General features: G+C 42.4%; 1 protein-coding gene across 1 annotated transcript in view; it reads right to left on the minus strand.

Annotated features, from left to right (window-relative positions):
- Positions 1-18159, minus strand: part of LOC128700008 (uncharacterized) — a 36135-nt gene that overhangs the window by 16578 nt on the left and 1398 nt on the right. The window contains exon 2 of the mRNA XM_070098751.1: positions 1499-1695. Coding sequence (XP_069954852.1) covers positions 1499-1695 — 197 coding nt within the window. The remainder of the gene's footprint in view (positions 1-1498; positions 1696-18159) is intronic.

Below are 18159 nucleotides of genomic sequence, written 5' to 3' on the forward strand. Positions count from 1 at the left end.
CAACGCGATCTTATCCACTTTTGCACTCATCACGACACCAAAACTAAACGTGGTGTAATCATAGGATTTTACTTTCGTGCCCTGTGAATCTGTAGCAGTGTGTTCCTTGAGAAAGAATGCTCTGTCATCGAACAAGAATTTTCTAAACTTCAATATCCTCGCCACTTCATTAGAGACTGAGCATATAACATCTTTAACTCACTGCTGTATAGCCCTTGTGGCTTAGCGCTTCTTTTTTATTATAATAATTTAACTCACCCAGACAAGATACTGCCGAGAGGAGATACACAGTCCTCCCCACTAACTCCGTTGCCAAACACGTTTCCAACATTTTTTTTCCAATACCTCATTTCAAGTATCTACTTCCACATCCACCACCATCAAAGACATTACAAGTAAGAGACACAAGGTTCAGTCCTCTGCAGGGCTATACATAATCCCCTGCAACGATTGCAACCAGTTAATAATACGTGAGCGAGACATCCAGAGACCTCCAAACACATATTTTATAACACCAATACGCAGACAGAGCGGACTATTTAAGGAATGCCTGCGTTCTACACCGAAGCTTCCACAACCATTTAATTAACTACAGAGACGCAAGACTCATCGCCAGGGAAGAAGACACTCAGTGTCGCAGAATATTGGAATCATCGCTTATCTGTATATCTAACAATTTCAACCAGAAAACCGGCTTTTACAACATAGCCGAACCCCTTTCCAGGAAATGTCTTCATCGTTATCCTGCATAAGAAACACACTCGCCCGTCCCGTACAGGTCCGTCTAAGATCCAACCTACCCAACATTTTTGCCCGTCCCATGCAGGTCCGTCTCAAATCCAACCCACCCAGCATTCTCCCTGACTCTCCACCCTATATACACTCATGCACTCTTCACCCAAGCAGATCTGTTGGTGACTTGATGAAGCCCACTGTGTGGGCGAACGAGTCAATAAAGGATAGCATTATACTGCATTTGTGTTTAATTTCTCCATCTTGTTGGTATTTTATACCTTTTATCTCCATCGTGTCTAATCATGCAAAGTTTCTTAACCGGGGGTATCCATACCCCTTGAGGGTATGGGAACCAAATAACAGGGGTATAGGACTCCATCTCGGAACAATTTAAAAAAAAAGTTGCTGTTAGATTAGAAAAAACTATTATCTGTTCTGTTCCTAGCTATCCATATGTAAATTAAAACCAAGCTATTGATATCCTTTTCCTTAGGTAATATTGTTAATGGGTTGGGCGAATATGTTTTAAGTGGATTTGGGTTTGACAAGGACCTGCCAAGCATGGGCCAGGAAGCCTGCTGCAGTGTTCCTCCTTTCTTGTTATCTTTTGAAGTCATACTGGTACCTAATAAGACTGGTGATGATAATTTCGACATTCTGGCGAAGAGGATATGGGGACATATTGGGAAATCCATTGGGAAGTCTGTAATCGTAAAAGGGTTAAGTACCCCTGGTCTAATGCCTCGTCAGTAGCTGGACTCACCTTCGGTGTGATGATGTGTCCTAGATCACTGTAAGAGACGTCGGTAAACTCATCGTCGGAGGAGACCTGGTTCTTACCCTCCAGGCGACAGTGTGGAGGTCGTTGTTGGAACATAGCGCCTCCGTCTGTGTCTACACCGCCTCCCTCTGTGCTCCTGGGGCTGCTGCTGCCTGACCCCATTGCTACAGAGGCTCTGGCTGTTAGTGCCACCCAAACAGCATGTTAGTAAAGAACAAAAAGGCATAATACGGTGACTGGAACAATACACAAATAACCCGCACATAGGAGAGAGAAGATTATGACGAGTTTCGATCCGACTTGGATAATTTACAAGTCACACTAAGGTGAAGGACCGAAACGCCGTCATAAGCTTCTCTCTGCTATGTGCAGATTATCTGTGTATAGCATGTTAGTACTTATTGTCTATGTCACGAATAGTGGTTATGCGTTGAAGTAACGAGGTTTAGATGTCACACAAGATGGTTTAAGGTCAAATTAGGTTATTGGTCAGGTACTGTTGGATCATAGATGCTGGCAGAGGGTCAAGTTGGGTCACAGAAGGGCTTGATGATAAGGTTAGGTCACACATGGTGATTGAAGATCAGATCATAGATGGTGGTTGAAGGTTAGGTAAGGTTATATAAGAGAGAGTTATATAAGGTTATATAAGAGAGGGTTATATAAGGAGAGGGTTGAGGATCAGGTCAGGTAACAATAATATCATATAAGGATCAGGGGATGTATAACACAAATACTTTACAATACAATAAATAATAATTTTTAAGCGACTATAGGTAACACTAACACACACACACACAGCAGGATTCGAACCTGTAAACTGGCATCAGAGTACAAAGTACTTTATCCACACAGCCAGACTCCGGAATATGTATAGGCGCCAAGCCAAAGCTAGACGGTCACTCCCCCATACCCTGGAGCATCAGGCCTGTACAAAGTTAATTCGTCAAATCCTGTCACATGCAGTGAACTACGAAAGAGATTTTGAAATGCTTAACAATTCGCAAACGGGTAAAATTATTTACAAATATTATCTCTCAGTCCACAGCAGAATTCGAACCTGCAAACTTGGAGATACTGGATTGATAGATAATGTTTGTAAATGATTTTTCCCGTTTGCGAATTGTTAAGCATGAATATATATATATATATATATATATATATATATATATATATATATATATATATATATATATATATATATATATATATATATATATATATAAGTGTAAGATAAAATAAATTTTATGTATGTTTAATGAATTAATGTCTTGTTAACATGGAGTAAACACATCATTCAGACATACCAAGAGGTGTATGTCTGAATGGTGTGCAGGATGTTGCAACCTGTACACTGTTCATTCACCCCCTGGTAGCAGAACAGATACTCAGTTACAGCAGCAGACGCAACAAGTTGCACGGTGGGTCATCCATCAGACGAGAGTAATGTGGTGGATCATCCATCAGACGAGAGTAATGTGGTGGGTCATCCATCAGACGAGAGTAATGTGGTGGGTCATCCATCAGACGAGAGTAATGTGGTGGGTCATCCATCAGACGAGAGTAATGTGGTGGGTCATCCATCAGACGAGAGTAATGTGGTGGGTCATCCATCAGACGAGAGTAATGTGGTGGGTCATCCATCAGACGAGAGTAATGTGGTGGGTCATCCATCAGACGAGAGTAATGTGGTGGGTCATCCATCAGACGAGAGTAATGTGGTGGGTCATCCATCAGACGAGAGTAATGTGGTGGGTCATCCATCAGACGAGAGTAACGTGGTAATATGGGAGTACAGGAAAGACAAGTAGTAAAGGGCTTGACACTCCACCCCGAGGCTATCTGCTGAGAACTATCTACTTCTGTCTAGATTAAGGACTTTCGTGTATTATTCAGGTGTATGAGTCAAGGATAGAAAAGCAGAAAGCTCTCTCCCCACTCTCCGTTCCCTCCGACTACTGCCGGCATAAAAATATGGGGTGAAAGCGGGGAATACTGTACCATAATACTGTACCATAATACTGTACCATAATACTGTACCATAATACTGTACCATAATACTGTACCATAATATTGTACCATAATACTGTACCATAATACTGTACCATAATACTGTACCATAATACTGTACCATAATACTGTACCATAATATTGTACCATAATACTGTACCATATTGGAAAAATAACTTTGAATTTACAATAGAGATGAAACCGAATGAAGACGCGAGAAAGGCCTGAGCTTGCTACCACCTGCAGCTCACAAGACTGCCATCCCCACGAGCCCCTTTGGGGCGGGGCAGATGGCAGACCAGAGGCCTAGCTTCTCCCTACGAGCCCCGTGAGGGCGGGGAATGTGGCTAGGCCTGGGGACAGTTGGTCCCAAAGATGAGGGGGTACTTGTACCTCCTCCCATGGGAGACTTAAGTCTCGAGACACTCCCCAGATAGGGAGCCAAGGCCGGGTCACCACTACTTGGAAAAGACCCGGACCGGGAGAGTACCGGCGAATAAAAAAAAAAAAAAAGACGCGAGCTACAACTACCTCTACTAAAATAGTACTGTTACTATCTTAACTACTCGTGTTATTTTTAATACCACTCATAAAACTGTGTGTGCCAGTGTGTTTATTACTAGTTCCCACTACCTCTGTTTTGACTATCACAACCTTCTAATCTTTTATATATAATCTTTATTTGTACGAGTACATGACACAACTTATACAGACCATAGCTGACATGTTATATAGAAAGTCCCTTGTTATGCAGAGCATTTCGGGCAACTTAGATTAATTTTGTCCCCAGTATGCGACCCTCACCAGTCGACTAACACCCAGGTACCTACTTACTTCTAGGTGAAGAGGGAGAGCAGGTGCCCAGTGTTTCCACCCGCACCCCGGTGCGGGTGGAAACTGGGCACTACGGGACTTCTACCACTGCTACTGTTATTGACTCAATTTTCTCACCGTCCACTGATCGTCATGATGAAGTTGCTGAACACACACGTCTGAAATCTGTTGACCCCAAATTGCCCCATCTGTTGTATGTATATGACGATCCACGTGGGTTTAGAGAGTGTTCCAGTGACGTAGCGAATGTCTTAGACAGCATCTCTCTCCTGTCCTCCCTCACTATACTACATAACACGTTGATCACTTTAACGTATTATCATGTTTTCTGACATAAAACGGTTTGGGATAACCCAGCGATCTTGACTGACAGAATTCTAGTGAACATGTGGTCGTGAAGACTGACAACTCTTCCCACTCTTCCTATACCTGCAGAATGCTTGTCCATTTGGTTTTGAAACTACCGTAATGCAGTCTTTGCACTTTTAACTTTAACCGGTAGTTTATTTCATTCTGTTTGCAAAAAGCTTTGCATACGTTCGTGTTGCATCTTCTGCCTCGCAGTTTTATATCAGTGTTTCCCGTTAAGAACTCCTTCAGTACTTCAACTAGTTCTTCATGTATGAGTGTGTCAAATTATTATTACTTTTATTATTATTAATATTATGGGGAGCGCTAAATCCATAGGGATTATACAGCGCTTGAGGGGAGGGGATGGAAGGTATTCAGGCCTAATTCAAGGAACTGGAGTGTATCAGAGCCATTTAGTGTCTTAAAGGTTCCAGTGAGATCTCGTAGCCTCCGTTTCCTAACAGAAAAAGACTGTTTCGTCACAATGTTTTCTTCTGAGTGATGGTACAAATTTGCTAGTTCATTTTTGTACCTCTCCAGTATATCTTCAGTTTTTATGTGATCTGGAGACCAAGACTGGACGGCATATTCAAGATACAGTCTATCAAATGCATTATAAACTCAGGATGTGCCTGATGTTTTAAGCTTGAAGTTTCTAGTTATTAAACCTAATATTCCGTTAGCTTTGCTCTCCACAATTAGGCGTTGCTTGGTACTGTCGAGGCGTTGCTTGTGATTACCCGAAGTTCTTTTTTCCTCTTGCCCTGATCGGTTTATTTGAGATTGTTATACTAAAAATACATTACTCTGTACTTGCTAACGTTGAAACTCATCTTCCACGTCTCTGACACAGCGCCAACGTGTCCACATCACTCTGAATACTAGTAAATAAATGACTATTTAGCCTCAGGTGCACGTAAGTACAATTATCATACATATTGTAAGTTACCTACAATAACCTCAAAAAGTCAAAGTGCCTTTGGATGCTGCACGTTTTCCCAGTTTTTGTCATCCGCAAATTTGCTTAGATGTAGGTCATTCATGAGACAAGACTGGCTTGGAGAATTATTCAAAGGCCGAGAATTGACTATCAGGCTGTGTTTAGAGGCAAACACAGGCTATCAATAAAGATTTGCGAAAGGAAGGGAGGTTAAGAGGTAGGGAGGGAGGGGGAAGCAGTAAAGAGAGGGTAATAAAGTATTGGAAGACTTTGCAATGAATGAGCGGCGGCAGCATTGCATATTCTGGCTGTGGTCAAGAAGAGCTGTGCAAGTGTGGTTTGTGCAGTGAAGGAAGAATGACAGTGTAATCAGTGATCACTGTTGTACCATGATCACTGTGTCACTGTGATCACTGTTGTACTATGATCACTGTGATTACTGTTGTACCATGATCATTGTGCCACTGTGATCACTGTTGTACTATGATCACTGTTGTACCATGATCATTGTGCCACTGTGATCACTCTTGTACTATGATCACTGTGCCACTGTGATCACTTTTGTACCATGAGCACTGTGCCACTGTGATCACTGTTGTACTATGATCACTGTTGTACCATGATCATTGTGCCACTGTGATCACTCTTGTACTATGATCACTGTGCCACTGTGATCACTTTTGTACCATGAGCACTGTGCCACTGTGATCACTGTTGTACTATGATCACTGTTGTACCATGATCATTGTGCCACTGTGATCACTCTTGTACTATGATCACTGTGCCACTGTGATCACTTTTGTACCATGAGCACTGTGCCACTGTGATCACTGTTGTACTATGATCACTGTGCCACTGTGATAACTGTTGTACCATGATCATTGTGCCACTGTGATCACTGTTGCACCAAGATTATTGTGCCACTATGATCACTGTTGTACTATGATCACTATGCCACTGTGATCATTGTTGTACCATGATCATTGTGCCACTGTGATCACTGTTGTACTATGATTACTGTGGAGTCAGACCGCCCTAAATCCTCCAATGCCTTGCAACATTTCAAGTTCCCATAATGTGTTGATTGCAACACGAAAGGCCCGGAGTTATCACTCAACTCCCACCAGTGATATATATATATATATATATATATATATATATATATATATATATATATATATATATATATATATATATATATATATATATATATACTGTATGTGTGTGTGTGTGTGTGTGTACATATGTCTCCCTTGTTACAACAGTCAATTAGTGCTTTCTATTGTAAGTCTTAACGAGTGAGATAATACCAGCGTGTTGAGTGGACCTCGGAGGGAGAGGGTGAGGAGCCCTTGTGTCATGTACCATCCTTAATTAAGCAGAATTTTCAATCACGCGCTCGCACGCACACACACACACGCTGGCGGGGTATAGACTAGGGGAATAGAGGATGCAGACTTCACTCAAATACAAAAGCCTCGGGTGAACATAGTGCCCTGTATAACGCCGGAGGCTAGCATCTGCCGAATAACCTCTGCAGCCAAGGATCGTCTGGCAAATCTACAAGTAGCCTTCAGGATTCTCAACAAAGAGTCATTCCAAACTCTTTATACAACATACGTTAAGTCCATCTTGAAGTATACAGGACCAGTATGGAACCCACACCTGTACACCGTGTTAAGAAACTGGAGAACGTGCAGAAGTATTCTACAATGCTTGTACCCGAGCTACGAGGATTGACTAATGGAATTGGGCCTAACGACACTGGAGAATAGAAGAGCCGGGGGACATGAAATTAACATACAAAATACTCAGGGAAATTTATGAAGTAGACAGAGGTAGGTTGCTTGAAAGGAGAGAAATGGGAACTTCGTTAGAAGTTGAAAGGCACAGATGAGTCATAGGGATGTTAGGAGGTATTTTTTTTTTCAGTCTCAGAGTGGTCGGGAGTGAAATGATCTTGGTGAAGAAGCGGTGAAGGCAGACTCCATACATAGTTTTAAGAGCAGGTAAGATAGGGTCCACGAGGTTAAGAGGGAGTGAATCGGAAGAATGGCAAGTTAAAATGTAGGGCGAGGATCTGAGAATCGAGCCCAACAGCCACAAGTAGGTGAGTACACACACACACACAGTGTCAGTGCTTGGATCACTGCTGTTTCTGATATAGGTTAGCGACTTGTCAGAGGAATTGAAGCAAACAATGTGTCACTGCTGAAGGTGAAAATACTGTGGAGACTTAACCGGAGAGGGCGGAAGAAACTCCAAGAAGAGCCGAACACTGTAAACATGATCAAGATGGTGATTAACTTAATCCTGCTAAGTGAAAAAATAGTGAAAATAGTAGAGGGAGTGAGAAGACCGAACACGGAATACAACCTGAGAGAAGAGATGCCTCAGAATTATAATCATGAGGAGCGCTAAACCCATAGGATTATACAACGCATGGAGGGGGTGGAAGGAGGCTCAGTTCAGGGAACTGGAGCACAGACCCAGTTTCCTAGATCAACAGCCCCTCACCAGCGTCAAGGAACCTCCCTTGAGAGGTAGAGATGCCTCAGACAAGCAAGGAGAAAGCTCTGAGAGTAAGCACTGTACCAAGCATTTAACAAAAAATACCCAAGACTAACTAGCCTAAGACCTGCTTTCAGGAACCTGAACAAATATTAATCCAGTACATCGTACACAACGTACATTAGGTTCATCTTGGAGCATGCGGTGCCAGCATGGAACCCACACCCGATCATTACATAAAGAAACTAAAGAATATCCGAAGGTTTGCAACTAGTGTGGTGGCGGAACTGAGAGAAATGGACTGCAAGGAGTGACTTAAGGAACTCATACTAACAACACTAAAAGAGAGGAACGCCAGGGAAGACATGATCATAACACAAAATACTTAGAGGATTAGGTACAGTATATAGGGACAGGCTGTTTGAGCTGCGAGGAGACAGCCAGGAGACACAGATGACAAAGACTCAGGTGAGCCATAGAGACATACTTTTTCAGTCTTAGGATCGTAAGTGGAACACAGTAACTCCAGGTAGGTCCTAGAGGCCAGAAATCAGTCAAGTGTTAAGAGGCGAACCCAGGAGCTATAACTCGACCCCTGCAAACATAACTACTTGATGAATAAAACACAAGTGTAATACTTGGGTATCTTAACCGGTGAAACGTTTCGCCTGTACAACAGGAATCTGCATTCCAATACACAAGTGACGGTAAGACTGCAGACAGTGACAGAAGAGGAGAGGTAATTTTGAGGTGTTCAGTCTCTCAGCCTTGAGAGGTGCTCAGTCTCAGCCTTGAGAGGTGTTCAATCTCTCACCTTGAGAGGTGTTCAATCTTTCAGCCTTGAGAGGTGTTCAGTCTTCCAGCCTTGAGAGGTGTTCAGTCTTCCAGCCTTGAGAGGTGTTCAGTCTTCCAGCCTTGAGAGGTGTTCAGTCTCTCAGCCTTGAGAGGTGCTCAGTCTCTCAGCCTTGAGAGGTGCTCAGTCTCTCAGTCTTGAGAGAAGGTGCTCAGTCCCTGAGCCTTGAGACTGCTCAGTTCCTTACTTTCGTCGTTAAAATATAACTAAAATGGTTATAATCATAAGCAGAATATTTAAAGGAGTGGACGGGTAAGCCAGCGGAAGGCCTTGGTCAGATGACCAAAAAACCACAGCTGCGTCAGAAAACACTAGTACTGTTTCCTGAAAAACCTAACCTAACCTAACCTTACCTTCATCTTATTCATCAACTTGTCATTGTACACCATTAACTGTATGATCTAACTACTTGAGTATTCATACAGGCAAGAGCCATCAACAGTATTGCTAACGAGTATAACGTGCAAACTGCTGCCAAAAATTATAGGGCAGACACTTGGCAGACACCTGCAAATAACCACATTCCTCACACACCCAGCCATGGAGGGTCCCTGACCTCGTCATTTGACTGTGGATTTATGAAATTCGACTCGGCGTTCCTTTCCTTGAGTCGAAACAGATTGTCTCCTAACAACCCCAAGCGCTGTATGACCCATATGGATTTAGCGCATGAATGTAAAAATAACAGTCCTCAAAGAACTGCTTAAACTGCCACTCATACTTGTCAAGGACCTCCCTGCCCCACTTGAGGGGTGAAAAATTTGTAGCATAAATTCAAGTTCCCATTGTTTATTAAACAAAATTGTAATCACTGGTTATTACTGTTTACTGAGTAAACATATTAGAGGTAATACTTCCCCCTCGGAAGATATTAATCGATATTACTCAACTCGAAAGATATTAATCAGTGCCCCCTAGCCTATAAATATCGGGACTAGGAAGTGTATAATTTCAGTTAGATTAGCAATTTAGGGGCTGGGTCTATTTTAAGCTCTAAAATGCTTGTCAGAAAATTATTTATCATAATTAACCCTACGATATTTATCATAGTTAACCCTACAGTGTTTATCATAGCTAACGATACGATATTTATCATTAGCCTACGACATTTATTATGGTTAACTCTATGATAAATATTATAGTTGTGGTTCAACGACTTCCTTCTTCTTTGAATAATAATAATGGTAAGCATAATGTTTGTCAGGAAACAGGACAAGTGTTTCCTGACGCAAGTCTTAGTCATATGATGACCCACAACTCATTTTAGTCATCTGACCGAGGCCTTCAGCTGGCTTACACGTCCACTCCTTTAAAAATTATGGTTATGATTATAACCAGTTTGTATTGATGCAGTAGTAGTAGTAGTAGTAGTAGTAATAATAATAATAATAATAATAATTATTATGTTAATTATGATAACGTCACCACTCCGTATTTTTATTATTATTACGGCTGCTACTACTATGACTTTATTTATAAATGCTAAACCTGTAAAAATAAGTTGCTTGTTTACCAAATTTGTATTTTTTTAGGGGGGAGGAGGATTTTACTCGGTGTCGTAGCGCAAATTGGAGTTTATTAAGGTCGAGGATACCTTTATATTGGTGTTGAGGGTCTAAGATACCTTAATAAAGGTGTTGAGTTGTCGCGGATACCTTCATAAATGTATTAAAGATCGAGGATACTCCTACAAAGGTGTTGGAGATAAAGAGATGTCTGTCGCTCAGCAGACGGAGGATCAAGCAGAAGGGGGATCAAACAGACGGTGGATCAAGCAGAAGGAGGATCAAGCAGACGGTGGATCAAGCAGAAGGAGGATCAAGCAGGCGGTGGATCAAGCAGAAGGAGGATCAAGCAGGCGGTGGATCAAGCAGGAGGATCAAGCAGAAGGGAGATCAAACAGACGGAGGATCAAGCAGACGGAGGATCAAACAGACGGAGGATCAAACAGACGGAGGATCAAACAGACAGAGGATCAAGCAGGAGGATCAAGCAGAAGGAGGATCAAGCAGGAGGATCAAACAGACGGAGGATCAAGCAGAAGGAGGATCAAGCAGGAGGATCAAACAGACGGAGGATCAAGCCTCCACCACGTATGATGTAAATAGTGTTGATAACCGACAAGTTGAAGACTGAGTCACTTGTGTAACGTTTGGGAATCTTCACTGAGACAACGCACCGCCAGCCAGTAGCTTCTTCTGTCCAATACAGAGAATAACAGTGGAAGATGAAGTCACTGGCTGGCGAAATGGTTCCTCAATAAAGATTCCCAAATGTTGCACAAGTTTCTCATTCCTCCATCAGGCATCTTCCGCTGAGTGACTCACGTGGGTTTAGCGCTTAACATGAACTTAATTTACTGAGAGCACTGCGGCTCTTGAACCTGATCACTTGGAAGGTAGGAGCAGCATAAGAGAAGACAGGCAGTGAAGGCGTTTCAAATGAATATATTCCCCCCAAAAATGGTTATAGTAAAAAGCCAGCGAAAGGCCTCGGTCAGATGACCAAAGGCTCCAGTGGAGGGTCCTCATATGACAAAGACCCGTATCAGGAAACACTTGTCCTGTTTCCTGACAAACCTTACCTAACCTAATATATTCCTCTCTACTTCCCTCAAGTTGTCAATAATCATTTTCCTTCCTTCCCACACATTACACTTCCTACCTGGGGATGAAACACCATAAACCAAAAATAATTTCACATCCATGTCGAGATTACATGATGAAGGATGGAAAATATTTTTTTTTCTAGTCTTTGATACCTCGGGCCACAGTAAGAAAATAGAAGAGATAATTTGCGTTGCGGCCTTATATTATGCTGATCCATTTTACGCCGTACATATTTACCAATCATGTTGATGGGGGACTGAAAAATCATGATGCCCACGGTTGTCTGATCTTTTTTTTTTTACCATGATAAAGAAATATATTAAAAATTTCTCTCTGAAACGGTTGGTAGCACACTCAGCTCACACAATGAGGTTCGTGGTTCGATCCCGGTATGGGTGGAAACATTGGGAATGTTTCCTTAAGATACCTGCTGTCTCTATTCACCTAGCAGCAAGTAGGTACCTGGGTGTCATGTGATTAGTGTGGGGTCACATCCTGGTAACAAAATTAACCTAAATTGCCCGAAATACTCTGCATAAGCAAATTTGCTGATGACACCAAAATAGGCCGTCCAATTCATTCTAATGAGGACATTAGAGCACTCCAGGATGATTTGAATAGACTGACGCAATGGTCGGAGAAGTGGCAGATGCAGTTTAATATTGACAAATGCAAAGTTCTAAATGTTGGACAGTTAAATAACCATGCCACATATAAACTAAATAATGTAGATCTTAATACTACCAATTGCGAAAAGGATTTAGGAGTTCTGGTTAGCAGTAATCTAAAACCAAGACAACAGTGCATTAGTGTTCGTAATAAAGCTAATAGAATTCTTGGCTTCATATCTAGAAGTATAAATAATAGAAGTCCTCAGGTTGTTCTTCAACTCTATATATCCTTGGTTAGGCCTCATTTAGACTATGCTGCTCAGTTCTGGTCACCGTATTACAGAATGGATATAAATGCTCTGGAAAACGTACAAAGGAGGATGACAAAGATGATCCCATGTATCAGAAATCTTCCCTGTGAGGATAGACTGAAGGCCCTGAATCTGCACTCTCTAGAAAGACGTAGAATTAGGGATGATATGATCGAGGTGTATAAATGGAAAACAGGAATAAATAAAGGGGATGTAAATAGTGTGCTAAAAATTTCCAGCCAAGACAGGACTCGCAATGGTTTCAAGTTGGAAAAATTCAGATTCAGGAAGGATACAGGAAAGCACTGGTTTGGTAATAGAGTTGTGGATGAGTGGAACAAACTCCCGAGTACAGTTATTGAGGCTAAAACGTTGTGTAGTTTTAAAAATAGGTTAGATAAATACATGAGTGGGTGTGGGTGGGTGTGAGTTGGACCTGACTAGCTTGTGCTGCTGGGTCTGGTACAGTGCCCCATCCTTGAGTGGGGATGACCAGACTGGGTGGGTCATTGGGATAATCCGGGGGGACACATGGACCTGCTCCGCATGGGTCAGTAGGCCTGTTGCAGTGTTCCTTCTTTCGTATGTTCTTATGTTCTTATAACAAGGGACTTTCTATATGGTATGTCACTGATGCCAATTATGGTCTGTATAAGTTGTATCATGTACTTGTAGATATTATTATTATTATTATTATTATTATTATTATTATTATTATTATTATTATTATTTATTAGACAATCGAATAGCATTTTTTTGGGTGGAGGAATTGATAATAATATTGATAAAATCACGCAAATAGATACTAAGAAAATTTATTGGAATTAGGTAATTTCCTTTGTTAGGTTAGGTTAGGTAAGGTTCGTCAGGAAAAGGACAAATGTTTCCTGACACGGGTCTTAGTCAGATGATGACCCGCCTTTGGAGCTTTTGGTCATCTGACCGAGGCCTTCCGCTGGCTTACCGGTCCACCCCTTTAAAAATTATGGTCATTTATAACCAGTCTGTCTATATACCTTAATAATATTTCCTTTGTTTTAAGTCCCCCTCTGACCTCTGTCACTGCTATATATACAGTGTTGATGACTTTAGACACCTGTGCCACACTTTAGTATCTTTATCGAGGGAACATTTCACCAACCAGTGGGTTCCTCAGTCCAATATAGAAAAGAATGTGAAGATCAGGAGTCTAAGGTAATCAGTCCCTCAGCCTGGAGTCGATGGACAACACTACCATCACCACATTGACAACACTACCAACACCACATTAACAACACTACCATCACCACATTGACAACACTACCAACACCACATTAACAACACTACCATCACCACAGTAACAACACTACCATCACCACATTAACAACTCTACCATCACCACATTGACAACACTACCAACACCACATTAACAACACTACCATCACCACAGTAACAACACTACCATCACCACATTAACAACTCTACCATCACCACATTAACAACACCAGCATGACATTAACAACACTACCATCACCACATTAACAGCACCACATTAACAACACTACCATCACCACATTAACAGCACCACATTAACAACACTACCATCACCACATTAACAGCACCACATTAACAACACTACCATCACCACATTAACAACACTACCATCACCCCATTACCAACACTACCATCACCCCATTGACAACACTACCATAATCACATTAACAACACTACCATCACCACATTACCAACACTACCATCACCCCATTAACAACACTACCATCACCACATTACCAACACTACTATCACCCCCATTAACAACATTTCCATCACCCCATTAACAACACTACTATCATCACATTACCAACACTACCATCACCCCATTAACAACACTGCCATCACCACATTAACAACACCAGCATGACCACATTAACAACACTACCATCACCACATTAACAACACTACCATCACCACATTAACAACACTACCATCACCACATTAACAACACTACCATCACCACATTAACAACACTACCATCACCACATTAACAACACTACCATCACCACATTACCAACACTACCATCACCACATTAACAACACTATCATCACCACATTATCAACACTACCATCACCCCATTAACAACACTACCATCATCACATTGACAACACTTCCATCACCCTATTAACAACACTACCATCACCACATTAACAACACTACCATAACCACATTAACAACACTACCATCACCACATTAACACAACCACAACCACATTAACAACACTACCATCACCACATTACCAACACTACCATCACCACAGTAATAACACTACCATCACCCCATTAATAACACAACCATCACCCCATTAACAACACTACCATCATCACATTAACAACACTACCATCACCCCATTAATAACACTACCCTCATCACATTAACAACACTACCATCACCCCATTAATAACACTACCATCATTACATTAACAACACTACCATCACCCCATTAACAACACTACCATCATCACATTAACAACACTACCATCACCCCATTAACAACACTACCCTCATCACATTAACAACACTACCATCACCCCATTAATAACACTACCATCATCGCATTAACAACACTACCATCACCCCATTAATAACACTACCATCATCGCATTAACAACACTACCATCATCCCATTAATAACACAACCATCATCACATTAACAACACTACCATCACCCCATTAACAACACTACCATCATCACATTAACAACACTACCATCACCCCATAAATACCACAACCATCACCCCATTAATAGCACTACCATCACCACATTAACAACACTACTATCACTACATTAACAACACTGCCAACACCACATTACCAACACTGCCATCACCACAGTAACAACACTACCATCATCACATTAACAACACTACCATCACCCCATTAATACCACAACCATCACCCCATTAATAGCACAACCATCACCCCTTTAATAACACTACCATCATCACATTAACAAAAATACCATCATCACATTCACAACACTACCATCATTACATTAACAACACTACCATCACCCGTTAACAACACTATCATCGTCCCATTAACAACTGCCATCACCCCATTAACAACACTATCATCGTCCCATTAACAATACTACCATCACCCAATTAACAACACTAGTATCACCCCATTAACAACACTACCATCACCACATTAACAACACATCCATCGCCCCATTATCAATAGTATCATCACCCAATTAACAACACTACCATCACCCCATTAACAACACTACCATCACCACATTAACAACACTATCATCACCACAACACTACCATCATCACCTTAACAGCACTACCATCACATTAACAACACTAGTATCACTACAACAACGCTACCATCACATGAACAACACTAGTATCACCACAACAACACTACCATCTCCACATTAACAACACTAGTATCACCACAACAACACTACCATCTCCACATTAACAACACTAGTATCACCACAACAACACTACCATCTCCACATTAACAACACTAGTGTCACGACAACAACACTACCATCACATTAACAACACTAGTATCACCAGAACAACACTTCCATCTCCACATTAACAACACTAGTATCACCACAACAACACTACCATCTCCACATTAACAACACTAGTATCACCACAACAACACTACCATCTCCACATTAACAACACTAGTATATCACCAGAACAACACTTCCATCTCCACATTAACAACACTAGTATCACCACAACAACACTACCATCACATTAACAACACTAGTATCACCACAACAACACTACCATCACCACAACAACACTACCATCACCACAACAACACTACCATCTCTACATTAACAACACTAGTATCACCACAACAACACTACCATGTCTACATTAACAACACTAGTATCACCACAACAACACTACCATCACCACAGTTCCAGAAACACAGCACCCTCACTGTCGTCTATATCGCAATCCAAGAACCATCTTCAAACAACCTCGCCACCATGACCGTCCTCTCCACCAATGAAAAAAATGTTTTAGGAGATAGAATCTTTCCACCACACACAAAACAGCTAAAGCGTTAGCCTAATTCCCCGCACTACCAACAAACTGAGCAACTTTAAATACCATCAGTGACAGTATTTTCACCTGGTACATACAAGTGGAGCACTAGGATGTTGATTCCCACAAGCACCGGAGCACTAGGATGGTGATTCCCACAAGCACCGGAGCACTGGGATGTTGATTCCCACAAGCACCGGAGCACTAGGATGGTGATTCCCACAAGCACCGGAGCACTAGGATGTTGATTCCCACAAGCACCGGAGCACTAGGATGGTGATTCCCACAAGCACCGGAGCACTAGGATGTTGATTCCCACAAGCACCGGAGCACTAGGATAGTGATTCCCACAAGCACCGGAGCACTAGGATGTTGATCCCCACAAGCACCGGAGCACTAGGATGTTGATTCCCAAAAGCACCGGAGCACTAGGATGGTGTTTCCCACTAGCACCGGAGCACTAGGATGTTGATTCCCACAAGGTGCGCACCGGAGCACTAGGATGGTGATTCCCACAAGCACCGGAGCACTAGGATGTTGATTCCCACAAGCACCGGAGCACTAGGATGGTGATTCTCACAAGCACCGGAGCACTAGGATGTTGATTCCCACAAGCACCAGAGCACTAGGATGTAGATTCCCACACGCACCGGAGCACTAGGATGGTGATTCCCACAAGCACCGGAGCACTAGGATGGTGATTCCCACAAGCACCAGAGCACTAGGATGTTGATTCCCACAAGCACCGGAGCACTAGGCTGGTGATTCCCACAAGCACCGGAGCACTAGGATGTTGATTCCCACAAGCACCGGAGCAATAGGATGTTGACTCCCACAAGCACCGGAGCACTAGGATGGTGATTCCCACAAGCACCGGAGCAATAGGATGGTGATTCCCACAAGCACCAGAGCACTAGGATGTTGATTCCCACAAACACCGGAGCACTAGGATGTTGATTCCCACAAGCACCGGAGCACTAGGATGTTGATTCCCACAAGCACCGGAGCACTAAGATGGTGATTCCCACAAGCACCGGAGCACTAGGATGTTGATTCCCACAAACACCAGAGCACTAGGATGTTGGTTCCCACAAGCACCGGAGCACTAGGATGGTGATTCCCACAAGCACCGGAGCAATAGGATGGTGATTCCCACAAGCACCAGAGCACTAGGATGTTGATTCCCACAAGCACCAGAGCACTAGGATGGTGATTCCCACAAGCACCGGAGCACTAGAATGTTGATTCCCACAAGCATCGGAGCACTAGGATGGTGATTCCCACAAGCACTGGAGCACTAGGATGTTGATTCCCACAAGGTGCGCACCGGAGCACTAGGATGGTGATTCCCACAAGCACCAGAGCACTAGGATGTTGATTCCCACAAGCACCAGAGCACTAGGATGGTGATTCCCACAAGCACCGGAGCACTAAGATTGTGATTCCCACAAGCACCGGAGCACTAAGATGGTGATTCCCACAAGCACCGGCAGTGACAACAGACATCTTTAACCAACACAACTGATCACCGGTCATTATTACTAGTGCAGT

This window comes from Cherax quadricarinatus, chromosome 64 (genome assembly GCF_038502225.1).
Source record: "Cherax quadricarinatus isolate ZL_2023a chromosome 64, ASM3850222v1, whole genome shotgun sequence".
Taxonomy (NCBI): Eukaryota; Metazoa; Arthropoda; class Malacostraca; order Decapoda; family Parastacidae; genus Cherax; species Cherax quadricarinatus.